We start from the raw sequence: 23,863 nt of genomic DNA on the forward strand, positions 1-23,863 counted from the left end.
ATCTCGGAATCCAATGCATCATCCACCGATACTTCTGTCATTTACAATCTGACCCCACTACCAAAGACATTTTTCCTTCCCCACCCTTATCTGCTTTCCGGAAAGGGACCACTCTCTCCGTGACTCCCTTGTCCGCTCCACACTCCTCTCCAGCCCCACCACCCCGAGCACTTTTCCCTGCAACCGGAGCAAGTGCTACACCTGCCCCTAAATCTCTCCCCTCAACCCCCATCCCAGGCCCTAACGAGACATTCGACATCAGCAGATGTTCACCAGCACATCTGCTGTGGTATACTGTATCCGCTGTTCCCGTTATGGCCTCATCTACATGGGGGAAATGAAGCAGAGGCTTGGGGACCGTTTTGCGGAACACCTTTGCTCAGTTCGCAACAAACAAGTACACCTCCCAGTCGCGTACCACTTTAACTCCCCCTCCCACTCCCAGTCCTTGGACAACATGTCCATCCTGGGCCTCTGAATTGCCACAATGATGCCACACGAAAGATGCAGGAACAGCATCTCATATTTCGCTTGGGAACCCTGCAACCCAGTGGTATCAATGTGGACTTCACAAGCTTCAAAATCTCCCCTCCCCCGACTGCATCCCAAAACCAGCCCAGCTCATCCCCACCTCCTAACCATTCCTCCCACCTCAAGGCCCATCCCCATCTCCTATGCACTAACCTCATCCTGCCTCCTTGACCTATCTGTACACCTGGACCGACCTATCCCCTCCCTAACTCCCCACCTACATTTATCTTTACAGGTTCCAACCCCGCCTCTTTGACCTGTCTGTCTCCTCTCCACCTATCTTCTCCTTTATCCGCCTCCCCCATCTCTCCCTATTTATTTCAGAATCCCCTTCTCCTCCCCCATTTCTGAAGAGGGGTCTCAACCCGAAACGTCAGCTTTCCTGCTCCTCTGATGCTGCTTGGCCTGCTGTGTTTATCTAGCTCTACACTGTATACCGAAGTTACTGGGAGGTTGACAAATGAGCCAACTAGGAAGTGGGAAAAGTTGATATAGAAGCAAAACAATGACTTAGTTGATACAACTGTAAAGTCAGTGTAGCAGCTACATGAGAAACGGCTGTAATCCAGGAAAATTGTGATGGCATTGATTTTACTGGGCGGGTATCAAAATGAATCGTTCTCAATGAAGATAACAGAGAAATATAATGCATATAATGTCACATCTATGAATTTCTTCTTATCTGGCACCTTTCACCTCACATGAAGAAGAGGACATCTGCAGGAAAATCTGGGGTCAGGGTACTTCGGGATTTCTTTTATTGGTTTAAAGAAGGAGTAAAACCCAATGAACAGCTCATCTGAGGATAAGCTGTTACATAACAGTGTTGTAATGAAGGTCTGCAGCAATCATTAGGGTAGGGTCAGAACATGCAGTCTAATGACAACTATTGCAGGAGAGTTAATGAAAAAATTTAAGACCCATTTAGATAAACATAGGAAACAGGAAAATATTACAGGGTATTAACTAAAGGATAAAAGATTGAGATTTAATAGCTCTTAAGTGGAACTAGTACCAAGAGACATAATTAGCAAAATACCCTTCTCCTTGCTGAAACATTTATAAACACGAGGACAGAGAGTGAAAACAGTGATCATACTTTTCCAGTGAAAATACTTTTCTCTCAGAAGATGGACTGTCCCTTTCGTTCAAGCAGAAGTAGATAGATTCTTGTTAAGCAAGCTGATTGAAGGTTATCAGGGCAGGCAGGAATATAGGCCTGAACTTACAATCAGATCAGATATTTTGGATTGAAACAGTAGACTATAGTGGGGTGAACTGTCTACCCATGCTCCTAGGTTGTACATACATAGAGCTTCTTTTCGATAACTATCATCCAGACATCATTTTGAATGAATGAAAATGGAAGCTAAATAATGTTGTGATGCAAAGATAAAGAAAAGTACTGAGGGAGATGGACTTTGCTGTGGACCACCATATAACGACTTTTTATTTAAATACCTTCTGGACCATTCCTCAAAGTGGAATAAATTTAACTTTCCTACAACATACACGGCCTGCCAAAGTATAGTGTCACTGAAACCATCTGTGTAAAGTCTGATCATAACTGTGTTTGAACAATAAAAAGAGAAAACTTTTAACTATTGTACTTACCTTCCAAAGCGTCATCTCCTACTTCTTCATAATTCTGCAAATGATTCATACATAAATGAGTACCTTTGTTTTAAAATCAGATGATCATAGAATCCCTACAGTGTGGAAACAGGCCCTTTGGCCCAACAAGCCCACAGTGAACCTCAGAGCATCCCATCCAGACTCATCCCCCTATAACCCACCTAAGCTACGCCTTCCTGGGGGAAATTGAGCATGGCCAATTCAACTAAGCTGCAAATCTTTGGACTGTGGGAGGAAACCGGAGGACAAGGACGAAACCCATGCGGACACAGGGAGAATGTGCAAACACCACACAGACAGTCGCCCAAGGCTGGAATCACCTGGGTCCCTGGCACTGTGAGGCAACAGTGCTAACCACTGAGCCACCGTGCTGCCCTAAATGATAATATACTGTAGTTTATTTTAACTCCTTGTCTAACTCTTCATCAAAAATATATTTTAAATGATGTTACCAACGGTTATCCACAAATGCAGAGGCCCATATGAAGTCAATGCAAAAGTTTAAAGGACTAAAAACAAATAGTTTAATCAATAGACAGGAGAATCATTGCATACAAGAACTCTGCAGCAACAAAGCATTTTACCAAGGTCAACAATAAAATGCAAGGTAGCCAAAATTTGTCACTACCACAGAAGTTCTACACAGGATCAAGAAGCCAATGAAAATAATAGTAGGAAAAGAATTGTTTCATTACGAGCAGGAAAACCTGTTTGAACATTGCAGTTTTAACACCATTTCCTGTACCTTCAACCAACTTTACATTGTCCATATATTTAACAGAAGCAGTGAAGGCATTTTGTTGGGACTTAAATCTACTTAACCCCAAAACATACAAAGCAGATTCACAATACAGACTGTCCTGCAGATACCAAACTCACAAAGATGAAGAAAAGTTCGAAGTGCTCTCTACTTTTAACTTAAACAGTACTAAATCAAATTACAATTGAAAAAAAATTGTCTCTTCATTTGTTACCCTAACTGCATTCATAGAACTGCTGGCAAGCTGGGACAGCATGATGGCTCAGTGGTTAGCACTGCTGCCTCACAGCACCAGGGACTTGGGTTTGATTCCAACCTCAGGTGACTGTCTATGTGGAGTCTGCACATTCTCCCCGTGTCTGTTTAGGTTTCCTCCAGGTGCTCCAGTTTCCTCCCATAATCCAAAAATGTGCAGGTTAGGTAGACTGGCCATGCTAAATTGTCCATGGTGTCCAGGGATGTGTAGGTTAGGTGCACTAGCCATGGGAAATGCAGGGAAAGGGTAGAGGGATGGGTCAGAGGACTGTGGACTTGTTGGGCCAAATGGCCTGTCTTCAGACTGTGGGGATTCTGTTTGAATAATAAACTTATAAGCAAAGTCTAAATAACTCATTCATACTTGTTATACTCGTGATTAATTTGGCCTCTAAATTGTGAAATAACTTCAAAGGTGAACAAATAGCTTCAATTTATAGACTCTGGTTTTGTAATTTCAAATTGCAGATAATAATCCTTTCTATTTCACTTTGTGAATTATACTGTAGTGTATGAGTAGGTGGATGGGGAGTATAAACATGAGGTAGACAATAAAGGCAAGATCAAACTTCAGCAATAGAGAGTTCAATCTGACAGAAATTAAGGAGACAGTTTAGCTAGATGCTACAAAATAGCCTTTATGTCACAAATTTGACAAGACATTGTTTCTTGGTTTTCATTAAACTCGTCAACACAGAGTGACATCTGTACAAGTATTGTGAGAGGGAGCTAGTGGCTTATGTCTGTAGATTTTCAATGCATTTACCTGCATAGTACTTTGTGTATAGCCATATTGTTGGTAGCTGTAGCTGTAGCTACCAGTGTACTGATCATACCCCCACTGAGTATAGTAGTTCTGGTACGGCTGGTAATACTGGTTGTAGCTGTAGGTGTATGTCTGACTGTAGTCTGGTGGCTTCACTACACGATTGCTGAAAGTTAAAAGTAAATAAATCTGTTACAACAAGACAAGATGATTCAGTAATATGTAAAATAAACAGATGCAAACTCTCCCATATTGTTACTACTGACTTCATATTCTATTTACCAAAAAGAAACAAGCAAGCAATTGTGTTTGAATGGGCTGTGCTTGTGGGAAAAATCACTGCTAGGTGAAACATTGTAGTCCATGACTAGCAATTCAATTAATGTACAGCTCTTGTTGTAAACTGCAAATTAACCTGGCAGTGTCTTCCATCATCAGGGTGAGAAGTCTGAAAACGCTGAAAAACATCCTTGCAGATGAATGACAACCAGCAACTTGGAGTGGGGCATGAGGCAGAGCTGTGTCACCCATTACCAGGTGCTTAAAGATCACTAGAAAATTTAAAAAGGAAACAAACTTTTCTTTCTTAACATTTGCTGGAAACATCTGAGTGTTAAAGTGAAATAACACAAGTAGATCCGCAGACATGATCAGTTGAGCTCTGGCATCATGCATTTCCAACTCCCACCAACAAGTCATGCAACTGCACATGCACGTAATGTCACAGTGAGAGCTGAGCATGCACAGGTTGATCACAATGGCCATTTGAGCATTGGGAACATGGACTCCAACTTAACAGTTGTAACTCAGACTGCCAGCAAAACAGACCACCCAGTTCAGTCTTGACTGCAATTTTACCCTTTCAAAATTTAGATTCAACTTTGATATTCTGCATGCTTAATTTGAAATGTTAGATGTCTTAATATACAGTAAATTCCATTCATTTGCTAAATGTACAGGATTTCAGAATCTCAATTCCTTTGCCATTAAGTTAATATTAAATGTTTTGGCTGAGCAAACAGTGATCCTGAAATACATTTGCTTAGGTACAGAATTTTTTCCAAAGATTCAAATGGGTCATTCAACAAAAATGAAGATTCTCACTGCATGAGGCAAAATTCAAAGTTCCTCAGGAGGCTTACCCAGTGTCAAGACAAATATTTATCCCTCCATGATCATTACAGAGAAAGATTCTGGTTAAGAATCACATCACTTTTTGTGGGACTTTGCAACTTGCATATAGGATATGCAGTTCCCTACATTTTATCAGTGACTACAATATAAAAATAACACGCACCTTTCATAATAGTAAACTAAAAAGGTGCCCCAAACAAACTTAATAACTGGCCTGTTTTACTAGAAACTCATATATCTACATATTGACATTTTTAAAAAAATATAAAGAATACGAAAGATTCTGTCTGAATATCAACAACTCCATCCCTTTTTAAAGCTATTTAGGTGCCATGACTTGTATTTCTCTCACAGGGCATCCAATGGCCTTGCTTTTTCTTTTAAACTAAGAGAAAAGCTCACTGGCATTTTATCTGAAGCTATTTTAGGCATTGTTTTCCAGGTCTGTATATACTCGCATTTTATGCCATTCTTAACCACTGATTATCAATAACAGTTCACCTAAATGCACTGACTGATTTAGTATATAACTGCAGGTGGCAAAAACATTTGCCTGAAATTAGGAACTTGTATTAAGAGCTCAAAGACACTGAAATAGACATTTTTAAAAGCAATTTATTCAGCAAAATAAATGTAAACACAGACCTCATAAAGCTTATACGTAAGCATATATTTTTGTACACAACAGTTGAGCTACTTAGTTTGCTACTGTGAATAATTTATTCCTTTAGTTACAGTTCTGTGAAATAAAATTGGGACGTTTCATGGAGTGGTCCACATGTAGGAACCTTGGGAAAGGTGCTAATGGTGGGGGAAGGATAGAGACAGAATTAGTAACCAGATTTTAGTGAGCTAATAAAACACAGGAGAAAAGAATACAATAAACTTTATTGACTTTCCTTAAATGGAGCATATCCTACCACTGCAATGGTACAGGAACCTATTGAGGAAGTAAGTGGCACTGACATCATTCATGTGTGCCTAGAAGAGGAAACCTAACAACAAACCAGCTGGAGGCAAAGTAGGAATGTTCACTGCTGCTTTCAGGAATGAAAGCAGCAACGATTTTCAATAACGGTGTCTTCCATTCTATCTCTCTCCTCCAGGAGGCTTACGTTTACTCCATTTTCCTGGGACCAGACTGTCCCATTTGCATCTTTTGTACTTTTCTGCTGGGGTTGGGCAATGCATCACTGACTTTAAGAAGACATGAATCTGCACTGAGCTCATTCTGTATCCAACTTTTCAATGTTCGTTCCTACATCTTAAACACCCTGCAAGCATGACGCAGCCCACCACCATCAAGCCTATCAGCACGGATAGGGAGCAAGTCCAACAGTAGCAGACAGGGGGAAGCAGCTGTTTGTTTACATGTGAACAATTAATTCAAAGGAGAGGCAATCAGAAGTCTGTTTCTGCTCAGTCATTCAGAAACTGGAATTCCTGTCCTACAACACACTAAATCTGTGCAAGGGTACGCAGAGTTCCATCTAGTGACAGCAATGGCTTTGATGCTGCCTTCCTTAAGTTGAAACTTCTTGTTTCTAGTGCTACCAAGTCAATATTAAAAATGTGGTACAACATAAACTTCAAGAGTGACAAAGAGATAAACATTCAGAATAAAAGGATAGCGTAGAAAGTGCAACACCCAACTTTTGTGCCTTTCTCCAATGTTGCTTACGTTTTTGGTATTGCCACACTCAGCCTCAAAGCTTTCCCTCCGACACCAATTGCACCTTGACACTCAGAAAGTGCTCTTTTCTGTTCAGCTTCATCTGAGAACTTCACAAAGCCATAACCTCTGCAAAAGAAATAAATTCTACTGAATTTCTTATCACTGTTTAAAGTTTCAGGGAAGCAAGATGGCACTGGCAAGCAAGAAGTTGGATTGAAGTGTGTCTACTTCAATGCCAGGAGCGTCCGGAATAAGGTGGGTGAACTTGCAGCATGGGTTAGTAGCTGGGACTTGGATGTTGTGGCCATTTCGGAGACATGGATAGAGCAGGGACAGGAATGGTTGTTGCAGGTTCCGGGACTTAGATGTTACAGTAAGAACAAAGAAGATGGTAAAAGGGGTGAAGGTGTGGCATTGTTGGTCAAGGACAGTATTACAGTTGCAGAAAGGATGTTTGGGGACTCGTCAACTGAGGTAGTATGGGCTGAGGTTAAAAACAGGAAAGGAGAGGTCACCCTGTTGGGAGTTTTCTATAGGCCTCCAAATAGCTCCAGAGATGTAGAGGAAAGGATAGCAAAGATGATTCTCGATAGGAGTGAGAGAGTGACAGGGTAGTTGTCATGGGGGACTTCAACTTTCCAAATATTGACTGGGAACACTATAGTTCGAGTACTATAGATGGGTCAGTTTTTGTCCGGTGTGTGCAGGAGGGCTTCCTGACACAGTATGTAGATAGGCCAACAAGGGGCGAAGCCACATTAGATTTGGTACTGGGTAATGAGCCTGGCCAGGTGTTAGATTTGGAAGTAGGTGAGCACTTTGGTGATAGCGATCACAATTCTGTTATGTTTGCTTTAGTGATGGAAAGGGATAGGTGTATACCACTGAGCAAGAGTTATAGCTGGGGGAAAGGCAATTGCGATGAGATTAGGCAAGATTTAGGGATCATAGGATGGGGAAAGAAACTGCAGGGGATGGGCACATTAGAAATGTGGAGCTTATTCAAGGAAAAGCTCCTGTGTGTCCTAGATAAGTATGTACCTGTCAGGCAGGGAGGAAGCTGTAGAGTGCGGGAGCCGTGGTTTACGAAGGAGGTGGAATCTTTGGTCATGAGGAAGAAGGCGGCTTATGTTAGAATGAGATGTGAAGGCTCAGTTAGGGCGCTTGAGGGCTACGAGGTAGCCAGCAAAGACCTAAAGAGAGAGCTCAGAAGAGCCAGGAGGAGACATGAGAAGTTGTTGGCGGACAGGATCAGGGTAAACCCTAAGGCTTTCTATAGGTATTTTAAGGAATAAAAGAATGACGAAAGTAAGATTAGGCCCAATCAAGGATAGTAGTGGGAAGTTGTGTGTGGAGTCAGAGGAGATAGGGGAAGCGCTAAATGAATATTTTTCAACAGTATTCACTCTAGAAAACGACAATGTTGTCGAGGAGAATACTGAGATATAGGCTACTGGACTAGGTGGGATTGAGGTTCACAAGGAAGAGGTATTAGAAATCCTTCAGAGGGTGAAGATAGATAAGTCCCCAGGGCCGGATGGGATTTATCCTCGGATCCTCTGGGAAGCCAGAGAGGAGATTGCCAAGCCTTTGGCATTGATCTTTAACTCGTCATTGTCTACAGGAATAGTGCCAGATGACTGGAGGATAGCAAATGTGGTTCCCCTGTTCAAGAAGGGGAGTAGAGACAACCCTGGTAATTATAGACCAGTGAGCCTTACCTCAGTTGTTGGTAAAGTGTTGGAAAAGGTTATAAGGGATAGGATTTATAATCATCTAGAAAAGAATAAATTGATTAGGGGTAGTCAGCACGGTTTTGTGAAGGGAAGGTCGTGCCTCACAAACCTTATTGAGTTCTTTGAGAAGGTGACCAAACAGGTAGATGAGAGTAAACCGGTTGATGTGGTGTATATGGATTTCAGCAAGGCATTCGATAAGGTTCCCCACAATAGGCTATTGTACAAAATGCGGAGGAATGGAATTGTGGGAGATATAGCAGTTTGGATTGGGAATTGGCTTGCTGAAAGAAGACAGAGGGTGATAGTTGATCGGAAATGTTCATCCTGGAGACCAGTTACTAGTGGTGTACCGCAAGGGTCGGTGTTGGGTCCACTGCTGTTTGTCATTTTTATAAATGACCTGAATGAGGGCGTAGAAGGATGGGTTAGTAAATTTGCAGACGACACTAAGGTCGGTGGAGTTGTGGATAGTAATGAAGGATGCTGTAGGTTGCAGAGAGACATAGATAAGCTGCAGAGCTGGGCTGAGAGGTGGCAAATGGAGTTTAATGCAGACAAGTGTGAGGTGATGCACTTTGGTAGGAGTAACCAGAAGGCAAAGTACAGGGCTAATGGTAAGATTCTTAGCAGTGTAGATGAGCAGAGAGATCTCGGTGACCATGTACACAGATCCTTGAAAGTTGCCACCCAGGTTGACAGGGCTGTTAAGAAGGCATACAGTGTTTTAGCTTTTATTAATAGAAGGATCGAGTTCCGGAACCCAAGAGGTTATGGTGAAGCTGTACAAAACTCTGGTGCGGCCGCACTTGGAATATTGTGTACAGTTCTGGTCACCGCATTACAAGAAGGATGTGGAAGCTTTGGAAAGGGTGCAGAGGAGATTTACTAGGATGTTGCCTGGTATGGAGGGAAGGTCTTACGAGGAAAGGCTGAGGGACTTGAGGCTGTCTTCATTAGAGAGAAGAAGGTTGAGAGGTGATTTAATTGAAACATATAAAATAATCAGTGGGTTAGACAGGGTGGATAGGGAGTGCCCTTTTCCTCGGATGGTGACGGCGAGCACGAGGGGGCATAGCTTTGAATTGAGGGGTGAAAGATATAGGACAGATGTCAGAGGTAGTTTCTTTACTCAGAGAGTAGTAAGGGAATGGAACGCTTTGCCTGCAACGGTAGTAGATTCGCCAACTTTAGGTACATTTAAGTGGTCATTGGATAAGCATATGGACGTACGTGGAATAGTGTAGGGTAGATGGGCTTGAGATCGGTATGACAGGTCGGCACAACATCGAGGGCCGAAGGGCCTGTACTGTGCTGTAATGTTCTATGTTCCATTCTTAATCTGATTATTTTCAGGTCAATGACCTTGAAAGAGCTGGAGGGTGAGAATGGAGGTTGGGAGTTAAGAATTACATTAAACAGAGCATTTGTAATGAATTGTAAAGCTCTGATGAGTTTACAAACTAGAACAAAAACAGCCGCCTGTGTACTTTTCTTCAATCAATCAAAGGTTAGATATTCTTAGTTCCAGCACTTATCTTCCCTTACTTAAAGCAGATTTATTTTAATTCAAAGAGAATGCACATACTAAAGCAACTAAATCAAATAGAGCAACAAATTAATCAGTGATACAATAGAACTAGCAATTAAGCAAGCACAGGATGCAAGAACAGTCTAATAGGCAAACCTGTGACTATTAATATCCTTGGCGTACCTAGGGATTGGTGGGGTTAAGAAGCGCATGGCAATAAATGCTACCTTTTCAGGATTAGCCAAAAGGCAAGGAGATATTGAAGTTACATGACTTTTTTTTCAGAAAGTGGTTACCTGCAACCTTGCACACAGTTAATGAAACAACTGCTGCTGACTGGTGCATTTTCAAAATAAACTTTTCTTTCCTGAAGACTTTAAGACATCATTGCTGACTACAAAGATAATTGCAAACTTGCATTTAATGTTATGAAATTACAGTCTACGACTAGAAAGGATGAAAAAGCCATTTCAAATGTCTTTAACTTTGGACACTTGTGGAGGAGACATAGTCATCTGCTTAGTGTTTGCCTATAAGCAGCAGTCAACAACAGGTATGCCAAATTGTGTAATCTTTTATCTTCTGCTTCATGGCACCCTGTGCATGGTAGAGATGTACTGTGCTGTTCTGTCCAAGCAATCACTTAAAATGCTTTTCAGATATCAAAAATATAGATATTGATATGGTGTCAGATTCTAGACTATAGCACTGTTTGTAGCACAAAGAACATTGGATGTATTGCTAATGCAAATACAGAAGTTCCACATACTTGGAGTTTCCCAGATTGTCCAAAACCACTTTTCCTCCTCTACACGTGGGGTACTTCTCAACAAAAAATTCGTAAAGCATCCCGTCGTCCACTTCTGGCGTTAAGTCTCCAACAAACAGGGAATATTCAGGACTATGGAAAATGTGAGACACGTGTTAATATCCAAGTATTAAACATTATTTCAAAAAGTTATATCAGATAATTTATTAAAATGATAATAACTGCATTAGAGACAAATTCATATTTATTTTCTGTAGTTATATTCTGTAAAAACATGCATGACCCATTAGAATCAATTCCATCTTCTTCCCAAAGTCAACCAACTTAAATATCAACCAGTCTGCTTTGTGGCTTTAAGTGATTTTTTTAAAACCTGTATGCTAGTTTGAATTGTTCATCAGACTCTTGGTTGGCAATATACAGTGACTACATTCCTAATGCTTGTCACCACTGCGTAACACTGCATGGCTATATACAGAACATCACTTCAAAAATATCCCCTCAACATTTCTACTTAGACAATTACTTACATGTATACAGTGTCTTCAACGAAAGAAAACAGCCCAAGACGCTGCACGGGACTGTAATGGGAGAAACACTGACACCAAGCCACAATGAAGGATAAAGTAAATGTTTGGTGAAAGAAAAGGTTTTGAAGAGGATCTTAAAAGGAGGAGAGTGAGAGTGAAATTAAGATAATTAGGGTGGGAACTCAAGCTTCAGGTTTAGACAGCTGAAGGTACAATCATTAACACTGGGTCCAATACGAAGGGAGGTGGGTAAAATGTGAAAAATTTATGGATGTTGGAAGGTAGTCCACCAGCCAGGATATTGTTGGATCAGTTGATTCTGGAGGAAATAATTGCACGAATGAGTATTTCTGCATCAAATGGGATGAGGTTGAGGTAAAGGCAGGCAATGATGTGGAGATGGGTCGAAAGTAGGTAGAAAGGATATTGAGATTAAAAGCTCAGCTCGGAGTTAAATAGGCCAATAACCTCTCAAACAGTTTGGTTCAAATTAAGACAGTTGCAGGGAGGATGATATAATTGGTGAGGAAATGGAGGTTTTGATGGGAGTGAAGGCAATGACTTCGCACTTTAGTGTTCAACTCATGCAAATTATATCACTTGAGTGTTGAACTGGCAATCTGACAATACGGAGGCAGTGCTGTTGTAGAAAATCTGATCGGAGAAATGCACATTTGGAAATCCAAGAAAGATGGGCAACTGTTTGGGAAGCAAGAATATGTTCAAAGACTTTAGAAAGGAAAATGCGGTGGAAGTATGCAAGGACAATGTGTGCTTTTTTTTGAGACAGAGTGATGTCAGCAGCTTTGGAAATGTGTAGTATAAACTTGAGGATACAGTTTACAATCTCAGTGAATACACGGAAGAAAATTTCAGTGATCAATGATCTAGTAGAAATAGAGAATGAGATATGGATCTTGTGGGTAAAATTATGTCAAGAATAGTCTGGGGTAAACGGTGCGAATTCAGAAGTTTGGAGTAGGATGGGAAACTGTAGAGATTGGTTTTGCTTTTAAAGGGAAGCAAGTGAGACAGCAGCAACATCAAAGGAAGAAATGAGGGACTGACTGAACAGAACAACTGCAAATGATACTGTAATGAAATACCTGTTATCTGGCTGCTTTCCATAAGTGGCATAGTTAAGCTTAAATCTTCTGGGCTGCTAGCAGAAATAAAATCAACTGTTATAGTACTGTAGTTTGCTACGTTTCATTTAATGATTGACAGTACATCCAAACACTAGGAGTTGTTACAGGCGAGACCACAGGAAATTAACGTTCTCATATTATTCCATAAAAAATTTAAAAATTCTTATCCTCACCTTTAAATACTTTCACAGCATTGTATAACACTACCACAGTGGCCTACATCTGTGCTCATACTGTTCTCCTGAAACTGGTCCACTCATCAACATTCCAAATCTAACACATACTCTTTTAATCTCTGCACTCTGGAATTCCCAATTCAAATCTCTTACACCATCCCGCTTTCAAACACATGTTAAATATTACTTTCATCACATTCTTTTAACCCTTTTGTTTAATTCTGCTTATAATTTTGCTGTTTTGTACAGTATCTATTTTAGTCTCTGACATATAAGGAGGACTGAGATGATCTTGTAAAATGAGAACTGCTACACAAATGGAATCAAGTGCAGAATGCCAGTTGTTTAAACCAACGACAGAACTCTAGATTCTTTAATTATGTTTGCCCCAACCAAAATTTAATTTTTTTTTGGGGGGGGGGAGGTATTACAATGAAAAGTCATCAATTTCAATATCTCACTGCAAGTTGGCCACCGTCCAACCTCAATTCGGACAGTAAAATATGAAATGCTCTGTAAGATACTGTTAGCCATAATTTTTGCAATAAACAAACCTCAGTATGTGCCTTTGCAAACTTTTCTATCAGTTAGTGAAATTGTTGGAATTAAACAGATAAGGGGTTTTAGGTATTAAAATTACAGAATGGGCAATCAGAAGATCTGAGCAGAAGCAAACAATTGCATTACAAACCAAAGTACATTACAAACAATCAAATTAAAAATTTATTCAGCAATCCTTCCATTGTAATCATCTTTTCCTTAACAAAAATTACCAAACTACTTACAGGTGAAGCACCTGGAAGTTTTTTCCCATTAATCTTAAGTAGACATCGCTCTGCAGCAGCCTGGTCTGTGAACTCAACAAAGCAGTAACCTGCTGGCGTCCTGCAAGTTAAAGTAAATGTTAAAACCCCTTAACTAAAAAAAAGTGACATAGCAATCCCAGTTTGAATAATATATGTAAATGTAGTTCCAACAATTTTCAGAAAGACTTGTATAGAACTAACGAGTAAAGAAAAATTAGCCAAGAGGATCCAAAAATTATTTGCTTCCAATTTTCAACCTTTTTTAAAAAATAACCACCAATAGCAAATAACTTGGTTTTATACATCACATTTTGTCAACTCAGAATACCAATGAAGTAAATCTGTTGTAATGTAACAAATTTGGCAATTTTCTCAAACAAAGATCACACAAACAGCATTTGCATAAATTACCAAAGTATCTTTCAGTGCTGATGATTTAAAGATACATTTTGGCGAGGACACATGGAGAAATCTTTGTAATGGTTCCAAAGGATCTTTTATGTCCAATGAACGGTAGGCAGGGCCACCTCACCTTAATAATTCACCAAAAAGATAGCACATTTCGTAGAGCATACAGCCTTGTACTCAGCTGAGCAGTACCACTGAGCCAAGACTATTCAGGCTTAGGGAACAATCATGTGGGGAAGTAAGTTATAATGGTCTTAACAGTTATTTAAATTAATGAAGATACAAAGGATAGAATCATAGAATCCCTACAGTGTGGATGCAGGCTCATTGAGTCCACACCAATCCTCCAAAGGGCATTCTGCACAGACCCCTACCCAATCCTTATAACCCTGAATTTCCCATGGCTAACCTACACATCCTTGACGCTACGGGTAATTTAACACTATGGACAATTTAACATAGCCAATCTACCTAGCCTGCAGTTTGGACTTGGCAAGGAAACCAGAGCACCTGAAGGAAAGCCACAAAGACACGGGGAGAACGTGCAAACTCCACACAGACAGCTGCTCGAGGGTGCAGTTGAACCCAGGAGCCTGGTGCCGTAATGCAGCAGTACTAACCACCGAGCCACCATGCATTTAAAAATAGCGTTGACATAAACTTGTTAACAATTTCATTACTCATTTACTGACTGCAATCCAGGGAACTGAGAAGAAAAAACATGCCATATCAGGAACTGTTTGATAAATACAACAGTGATATTTATTGTAAGCTTGCATGATTAAGTGAATTGAGTCAACATCCAAGGGCAGTACTGTCACCAGATTCAGAAAGTTATGGATTCAAGTCTCATTCAGAGACTTCAGCATGAAATCTTGGCTTAACACTTCAACTGCACATCTAGATGTACATTTGTTTCAAGTACATGAAATGTTAAAACTAGGTTCCATTTGTTATACTCACTTGATCCAGAAGATCCCAAGACATTATTAAAAGTTAACTCAGTTAATTCTCTCAGAGCATTAACTAAGAGTTTTCTTTCAACCCAACATCAGAAAAATGAATTAGTTTAATGAACTGCTGAATTAGACACCATTCTGCTTGAATTGGTTGAACTTTCCACATTTCCCTACTTTAGGAAGGTAATCATACTTTAAAAGGTATTCTGTTGGCTGTAAGTGCTTTCATATTTTCTTTTATAGCTCATAATTTTTATTTTTAAAATACAGTACAGTTATAAAAAGAAAGTTGTTGCACAGTCAACTCAAATGAACGAAATTTGAAAATCCAATTATTACACTTTTCAAAGGCAGGGCAGTATTTCTACCTCTAGACTACAAGGTCTAGATTCAAGTTCCACCTATCCTAGAGGTGTGTGAACATGTTTGAATATGTTCATTCAAATAACTAAAACTTACCTTTTCAGGTGCATTTCCAGGAATTCAGTTTTATAACAAGTCTCCAATATGTGCTGGCTTTTTAGTCCTATCACTCTAAATCATTCATTTTAATAAAGTGTGAATGGCAAACCACATGCACACTCATTGAAAATAAAAGCAATGAAGTTAATCAAATGACTAAATCAAACAAATTCTGCCAAATTCACAGATATGACCTAAGATTATGAACATAACAACAGCCCTTACCCAGTCACTCGATTACGAATAATCTTTACACTTATTACAGTTTCACCCATTGTGGCAAATGCTCTTGAGATAAAATTTTCATCCATGTAGTTTTCCAACTGGAGAATAAAGTACAAAATGAATCCAAGCATTACTTCAGTGTGCATCAGTTTAATGGGATGTACATTTGAATTGAAGCAAACATTTTCAATTTTAGATACTAGAAGAAATTGTTTGCTCAAAGGCAGCTAACTGGCAAATTGTTGGAAACATTTGAATGTTCAGAATGCAGCTAAACGCTGAAGGCCAAGTTTACCTTTCCTCATCCTGATCCATTGTTTCAGCATTACTGTTCGAGAAAATAACTTAGCAAGGATTTGGTTAAACAGCACCAAATAATGAAGATCATTCTCCCATGAAAACACCGACCCAGCATTTTCAAATGGCGATTCCCTTGGGTCATATATCTAAGTACAGGTGGATATTTTCAAGTCACAGTCAATTTGGTTCCTAGCCAGATTCTGGTAGGCAACTTAAAAGCCCTCTAAATTTTGCTCATACTTTTGAAGAGATCCATAGGGTCATAAAGATGTACAGCACAGAAGCAGACCCTTTGATTCAACTCGTCCATGCCAACCAGATATTCGAGATTAATCTGGTCCCATTTACCAGCATTTGGCCCATATACCTCTAAACCCCTCCTATTCACGTATCCATCTAGATGCCTTTCAAATGTAATTGTACCAACCTGCACCACTTCCACTGGCAGCTCATTCCATACACACACCACCCTCTGTACGAAAAAGTTGCCCCTTAGGTCCCTTTTAAATTTCTCCCCTCTCTCCTTAAAGCTATGCCATCTGGCTTTGGACTCCCCACAATGGCGAAAAGACCTTGTCAATTTACCCTATCCACGAATTCTCTCAATTCTAGCATATAAGATTTACTGTAAATAACAGAAAATGAATCAGTGCCCACCTAAAGTGTTGTAACAAGCTTGTGTACTATAATACAATTTTCAAAACAGACTGTTCATTTAAAAGCCTGCCTTCCCAACAACTTGGGTCCAACAAGCCACTAGACTGAGCACAACTGGAGGTGGTGATTAAGGAAGGCCTTGCTGAAGTTTAAAAAAAATGTACACTCGCCAGGAAAATCAGTGATATCTGACCCAACACTGATCTTCCAGGACAAGAAATAAGAACATATGTAGCCAAATAGTGTAATCCCTTATTCCTGCTCCACCATTCAATACAATCGTGGCTGATCTTTGACCACAATTCAATTTACCACTCAATCCCGATATCCCTTAATTCCCCAGACAAAAACATCTGCCCTTCTCAGTCCTGAATCAACACAATGACTGTATGCATTGCCTTTCCAGGTAACAAATTCTAAAGATTCACAATCCTCTAAAAGAGAGAGACAATTATATGTCACAAGCAAACTTTTCTGTGTATCACCAACAGCTGATTGATGAACATTGGATTCCTAGTCATAAACATTGGGCTATTCACTTAGAAAACGTTGAGGGCAGTAACCGACACTCCAGAGTGTGTCTGGGAAATATACTATGACAGTTTGCACAGTGTAAATGTCAGCAACAAAACATGTTAGCTTTCTCAGAGGAAGTAAAAGAGAAATTACACAAGTAGTTTAAAAACACATAATTTGGTACAACGTACAGTAGAGATTATTTCCCTTCAAATTTTATCATTACAAATCTGTAAGAGTTTAAATTTAAGTAATCAATATAGCTAGAATAAAATACCAGGTTCATTAATAATCATCATGAAAATATCTGATGTGCTTAAAAAATACTCAGCCATGCCTCTAATTCTCTTCAGGGGAGGAAATGTGCTGTCCAGCCCCATGTGTGACTCCAGACCATCAGAAATGCAACTGATATTTAGATGCCCTCTGAAATATTCAATTGTTGAGATGTCACCACCACCCAGTAAAGGGCAAGTAGGAATGAAAATAAATGCCAGGTGCCAACTAACTTCAAATCCCCAAAGACAACATTTTAAAAATAAAAATTGGAAATAAAGAATTGTACATCAATGGATTTGGTAAAGAATCATATTACATTGTTGAAAAAGATGATGAACGAAAAGCGATATACTACAGAAGCTAGCAAAGTGTGAGGCTGGATGAACACAGCAGGCCAAGCAGCATCTCAGAAGCACTCCTGAGATGCTGCTTGGCCTGCTGTGTTCATCCAGCCTCACACTTTGTCATCTTGGATTCTCCAGCATCTGCAGTTCCCATTATCACTCATACTACAGAAGCTTTCAGTTTTGTAGTCATCACGGCAAATGCAAGAATGCTAGTAACACGGGAAAGAATGCAGCTTGGTAATTACACGCTATAGAAGTCACGGTTACTTTTCTAATACATCGTTACAGTTATTGACTATAAACTCGGACAATGTTTTTCCAGACTTCTCCAGTTCTGAGGAAGAGTCAGCGAACGTTAAATCTATCTCCACTCCAGAACCGGCAGTTCTTTGGTTCTTGTGCTAGCAATGTCTGATTGGTTCAGAAGACCTATGTGGTCTCTGCTGCAGATGAGTCACCCCCAACCCCTGGGGGTTCTCCGGTCCTGACCACCCGGGCCCTCTGACTGCCTTCCCCTCTTAATCCCCCCGCATCCAAGACCCCCTGACAACACGGCGCCTCACACTCACATCGCCCATCCACAGGCTCCGCGACATCTTTATCCCGACAGTGGGGAATCTCCACCACCACCGCACTCCCCAGGAAGAAGAATGTGAAATTAAAGGATCTTCTTAAAATAACTAGACCGGCTCCAAGACGATGACAAAAGTCGATACGACAAGGGACTCTCCCCGACAATCGGGGCACCTCGAACTGGAAGATGCGAGGCCTCTGCTACGACTGCCTTTGCCTCCACATCACAGCGCCACCCGCCGGATCGGAGGATTCTCCCGTACCGCCAATACGGCGGTCTCCTGCAACTCCACATCACAGCGCCACCCGCCGGATCGGAGGATTCTCCCGTACCGCCAATACGGCGGTCTCCTGCAACTCCACATCACAGCGCCACCCGCCGGATCGGAGGATTCTCCCGTACCGCCAATACGGCGGTCTCCTGCAACTCCACATCACAGCGCCACCCGCCGGATCGGAGGATTCTCCCGTACCGCCAATACGGCGGTCTCCTGCAACTCCACATCACAGCGCCACCCGCCGGATCGGAGGATTCTCCCGTACCGCCAATACGGCGGTCTCCTGCACCTCCACATCACAGCGCCACTCGCAGGATCGGAGGATTCTCCCGGCTTCCTGCACCTCCACGTCACAGCGCCACCCCCAGGATCGGGGGGAATCTGAGGTTCATGTCAGGTGGAGGCGTGCATGGCTCTGGGTCTGGATCATAACTGGAGAGACTTGGCCCAGCACGGGAGCGGAGTTAGGTCCGCAGCAGAGGAAGGGAATGTTGGATGTAGAATGGGTGAAATGGAGGGAGGGTTTGAGTCCAGGGCAGAAAGGCGTCTGTTGGTTCTCATGGAGGAGTTCTTGGATCCTGAGCTAGAGAGGATTGTTGAGTCTGATGGCAAGAGAATGAGTGTCAGGTTAGGATCTTAGGGGTGTAAGAGATCAGATGGAGGTATAGTTGAGGATGATAATAAAATGTGAGGCTGGGTGAACACAGCAGGCCCAGCAGCATCTCAGGAGCACAAAAGCTGACGTTTCGGGCCTAGACCCTTCATCAGAGAGGTCTAGGCCCGAAACGTCAGCTTTTGTGCTCCTGAGATGCTGCTGGGCCTGCTGTGTTCATCCAGCCTCACATTTTATTATCTTGGATTCTCCAGCATCTGCAGTTCCCATTGTCACTGATATTAGTTGAGGATGAGGTAAGTTGAAGGAAAACTTAATACTTAGTCGGGAGTTAGACTAGGTATGTAATAGTCTAACTCCTCCTGGGCAACTATTTACTTAACTTTAGCAGAGCCCTCTGAATTCTCCAGAATAACTGGATACTTTTGGAGGGATCCAGGTGTAGAGCAACTGCCCACCAAAATCTTCAATTTCCTAGGCCAGTTTCTTCAGAGACTACTAGGATGGGAATTCCGTGGGATCCCCAGATGCAACTCCCATCAATCCTTCATAAATGATTTTCTGCCTTTTCTAACCGACTTGTTCAGAGATGTTAAGTAGGCATCTCTGGAGCAGGTGGAACTTGAACCAGACCACCCTGTCCAGGGATAGGGACACTATCATTGCACCATAAGATGGCCCTTACATCAGAAGATTTGGCCTATGAAACTTAGACCATTCTTAAAGGTCTAAGTAGGGTAGGTGCAGAATTGACTGAAATGAGAAGAAATTTCTTCATCAAAATAGCAAATCTTTGTGATTCTCTATTTCAAAGTGCTGTGGAAACTCAGTCGTTAAGCAGGTTTAAGACAGAAGTCTAGATGCTAATGATATCAAAGGATATGAGGATAATCTGGGGAATATGGTTTCGAGGGAGATGATTAGTCTCGAATTGGAATGGCAGAGCCGGCTTGAGAAGCTCAATGGCCTACTTCTACTCTAATGTCCTTAGAACATTTGTGGCCTTTTACTGTACTGCTGAGGTATCCTGAAAGCTCGTGCCCTTCAGAATTGAACTGTTTTGTGAAGCCTGCATATACTGCACTTCGAAAGTGCATTTAATCAGCACTTTAGTGGTAATCCTATCTCCATTATGGAAGTTATAGTTAGCTCAAAAGCTGGTTTGCAATGCAAAGTAATGCCAACACTGCCTGAGGTTACCATGTTTGAAGGAAACAGGACATTCTTGTTAAGCCAGAGCTGAAAGATTATCTGGGGACGTGGAGTAGTCAAATCAGTCATGATCTTATTAAACATGGGAGCTGGCTGAATGGCTTAGTGGTGCTTCCGGCCTTTGTGTTTGTAATATTGGGCAAGACAGCATCTGTGGAGTGTGAAACAAAGTTAACAATTCAGATTGTTAACATAGTTTGTGCTCCCTTTGTTGGTTTTGTTAAACTTTAGACATTGTGCTTAAAACTTCTATTAATTGCACCTCCTGCAAAGTGGGAGAGGGCTGCAGTCGAGAGAAGACTGGCGCTAGTACTTTTTCTCAGAAGTTGACACTGAAAGTGTCATATCTCAGTTATTGATGAACCCTGATGTACCTTTCTAGAATTTTCCCATTTAATAATATCAGGGATGCTGACAGGACTTGTCAGTATTGAAGAATAACTCTTATAAGTAATTTGTGCTTTTAGAAGTTGAGGGTGATTGCTTCATTAGAGGTTGTTTTCTTCAGCCCTTCCACCAGACTTAAGGTGGACACATTCCGCATTCCTGATAAGAAATCTGAAACATGCAGTGACAGCTACCGGAAAGTATTACCTAAAAGCTGGGTGTGAAAACTCAGTATATCCTTGCTGTATACCTTTAAGAGGTTGCTGCATGAATGGATGGGAAACGATGCATATCCATGTTATGGTCAGAGGATAGTAGCAATGCATCCATATACTACAGAGAATTAGGAGCAGGAATGGACGCCTTGGACCCTCAGGCGCTACTTTGCCATTAATCTAAGCCACGGCTGGTAGTTTAACTGAACATCATTTTCCTCACACTTTCCCTTGATATCCAGAAATACTTCAGAAATATCAAGAATATTAAGATTTCTAGAAATGCATCAATACCATGGAAAGTTGATTAACCAAGGCCTTTGCCTGAGAGTAGGTGAGTTCAAAACTACAGGATATAGTTTTAAGGAGAGAGGGGAAAGATTTAAACAGGACCCAAGATTCAATGTTTGCACAGAGATTGGTGTGAATATGGAATAAGCTGCCAGAGGAAATAGTAGAAACAGGTACAACTAAAACATCTAGAAGGATGGACAGGTACATGCATAGGAAAGGTTTAAAAGGGATCTGGGCTAAACACAGGCTAGTTTAGTTTGCAAAACCTGGTCGGCATGGACAAGTTGAAATGAAGAGTCTGTTTCTTTGCTGTATGACTCTATGACAGTGACTCTATCTATCTTGAACCAACTCAATGACAGACTCCAGGGCAAAGAATTCCAAAGATTAATCATCCTCTGAGTGAAAAAATTCCTCTCGTCTTGTCCTAACTGACCCGACTCTTCTGAAATTGTGCCTCCATCCAGTTCCAGATCAGGGAAATGCCCATATTGCATCTATCCTGTCAAACTGTTCAAGAATGTAACACATTTCAATAAGACCACTCCTTCTTAAACTTCAGAGTCTAGGTTCAATATCCAAAATTTTTCCTCATGAGATAATCTCGCATCCCAGTTCCAGTTGTTATCAGGTTGTCTGTGAGAACTTCATGTCTGGTGTATAATTCATTACTAGCGACTACCGGACTTGAAATCCAAGAAACAATATCCTTCTAATCGCCTCCTAAATAATCTGATCACTAATGAAAAGTTGGAATCTTAAAATTCTGAGATATATTGGGAATCCTGGTTCATTAAGACAAAAAAACTAATTTGTTAATAAGAAAAAAAACTCAGAATAAGTATCTAAATTTGCAGTACAAGTTTGACCTTGCCAACCTAGCAGTCTCAGGAGCAGAAACTTTGAATATTCAATGAAAGAACATATTAAAAGTAGAGACCTGACCTTGACTTGTGCCAATCACATGCCTAATGGATAAATAATTTTAAAAACTGTTCTTGATATCCAGTTTAAGACATCCAAGCTCAACAAAATGTAACATGAATACAGATCAGTGCAACCCCAAGTTCTGTGGGTGCAAGATATAGAAAATAGGAGCAGTAGCAGGCCATTCATTCCTTCAAACCTGCTTCACCCTTCAATATGACCATGGCTGATTTTAGTTTCATTTTATTGTCACATCTACCATGATACAGTGAAAAATATTGTTTTGTGTGCCATTCAGACAAGCCATACCTTACAGAAGTACATCAGGGTAATACAACAGAATGCAGAATATGGTCTTACAGCTACAGAGAAAGATCAACTTTAATATATGAGGCCCGGTCATAAGACTGACAACAGCAGGGAAGAAGCTGTATTTGAATTTACTGCTATATACATGCAAAATTTTGTACTTTCTGCCCAGCGGAAGAGGTTATAACTGGGGTGGGAGGGATTACCTTGGCTGCTTTCCCAAGACAGCAGGAATTGTCAATGGAATGAATGGAAGGAAGGCTGGTTTGCATGATGGACTGGGCTGTGTTCACAACTGTCTTAAGTTCTACGATCATTTCATCCGAAAAACTTACAGACTACTTAATAAATATAACATGTTGAATTCTAACAAAGAAACCAAGATTTGGTTAAAAACTGAATTCTTAGATTATTTAAATAGAAAAAAAACTGAATGCAGAGTACACTGCAGTTATGACCCTAAAATCAAGTTTCAAATTGAAATATTTCATTATTAAAACTAGCTTTGTGAAATTGGCATAGGGAACTCAATTGACGTTGTCATAGCTGTAAATACTCTGGGTGGGTTTTCCATGAAAGATAGTTTCAAGAATAACCCTGTTCCATCTGCACCATATCCCAGTTTTGAAACTTATTCATGAGCGGTTAGAACAGAAACAACTGTGATCATACAATAGGACCATACAATACAATACTTAACGGAACAATCAGATGATAGTTTGATGTTTTGGGTTGAGACCCTTCTTCAGAAATGGGGAAGGGGATTCTGAAATAAATAGGGAGACGGGGGAAGCAGATAGAAGATGAATAAAGGGGAAGATAGGGTGAGAAGAGGGGTTAGAGTCAATAGAGGTGAATGTAGGTGGGGAGTTAGGGAGGAGATAGGTCAGTCCAGGGAGGACAGACAGGCCAGGTGGCAGGATAAGGTTGGTGGGTAGGGGTGGGGTTGGGGCTTGAGGTGGGAGGAATGGTTAGGGAGGTGGGGACTAGCTGGGCTGGTTTTGACATGTGGTTGGGGGAGGTGAGATTTTGAAGTTTGGGAAGTTCACATTGATACCCTTGGGCTGCAGGGTTCCAGAGCGAAATATGAAATGCTGTTCCTGCAGCTTTTGGGTGGCGTCATTGTGGCAATGCAAGAGGCCCAGGATGGACATGTCGTCTGAGGAGTGGGGTTGGGGGGTGCGCACAGGGTGTGGTTTGTTCACAACAACTAGACCTCCCAGTCGCGAACCATTTCAACTCTTTCCCCTCTCCCCAACACCTTGGATATCATGTCCATACTGGGCCTCCTGCAGTGAAAGGAAAAAAGCAGTGCTAGAAATAGATCTCAAACCTGGAATTATATGGCAGGTCACCACATGGTAATATGCAAGTAAGTTGGACCCAAACTAAAGTGTTCAGTTTTATTCAATATTATGTAAATTCCAAATGCTTGTTTACAATGGGGCAT

At 41.0% G+C, this 23,863-nt stretch overlaps 1 protein-coding gene across 4 annotated transcripts in view; it reads right to left on the reverse strand.

Annotated features, from left to right (window-relative positions):
- Positions 1-18,414, reverse strand: part of LOC125465077 (tRNA selenocysteine 1-associated protein 1-like) — a 31,342-nt gene extending 12,928 nt beyond the window's left edge. For 2 of the 4 annotated variants that reach the window (XM_048558172.2, XM_048558174.2), the window contains exons 1-8: positions 18,175-18,414; positions 15,507-15,604; positions 13,432-13,531; positions 12,429-12,484; positions 10,793-10,924; positions 6,763-6,882; positions 3,948-4,113; positions 2,146-2,179 (exon numbers count right to left, since the gene is read on the reverse strand). In XM_048558172.2, the coding sequence (XP_048414129.1) occupies positions 2,146-2,179; positions 3,948-4,113; positions 6,763-6,882; positions 10,793-10,924; positions 12,429-12,484; positions 13,432-13,531; positions 15,507-15,604; positions 18,175-18,201 (733 nt within the window). In that variant the 5' untranslated portion in view covers positions 18,202-18,414. The remainder of the gene's footprint in view (positions 1-2,145; positions 2,180-3,947; positions 4,114-6,762; positions 6,883-10,792; positions 10,925-12,428; positions 12,485-13,431; positions 13,532-15,506; positions 15,605-18,174) is intronic. The other 2 variants (XM_048558173.2, XM_048558175.2) reach the window with 2 other exon arrangements.
- Between the last annotated feature and the right edge of the window lie 5,449 nt (positions 18,415-23,863).

Source organism: Stegostoma tigrinum, chromosome 24, assembly GCF_030684315.1.
Source record: "Stegostoma tigrinum isolate sSteTig4 chromosome 24, sSteTig4.hap1, whole genome shotgun sequence".
Lineage (NCBI taxonomy): Eukaryota > Metazoa > Chordata > Chondrichthyes > Orectolobiformes > Stegostomatidae > Stegostoma > Stegostoma tigrinum.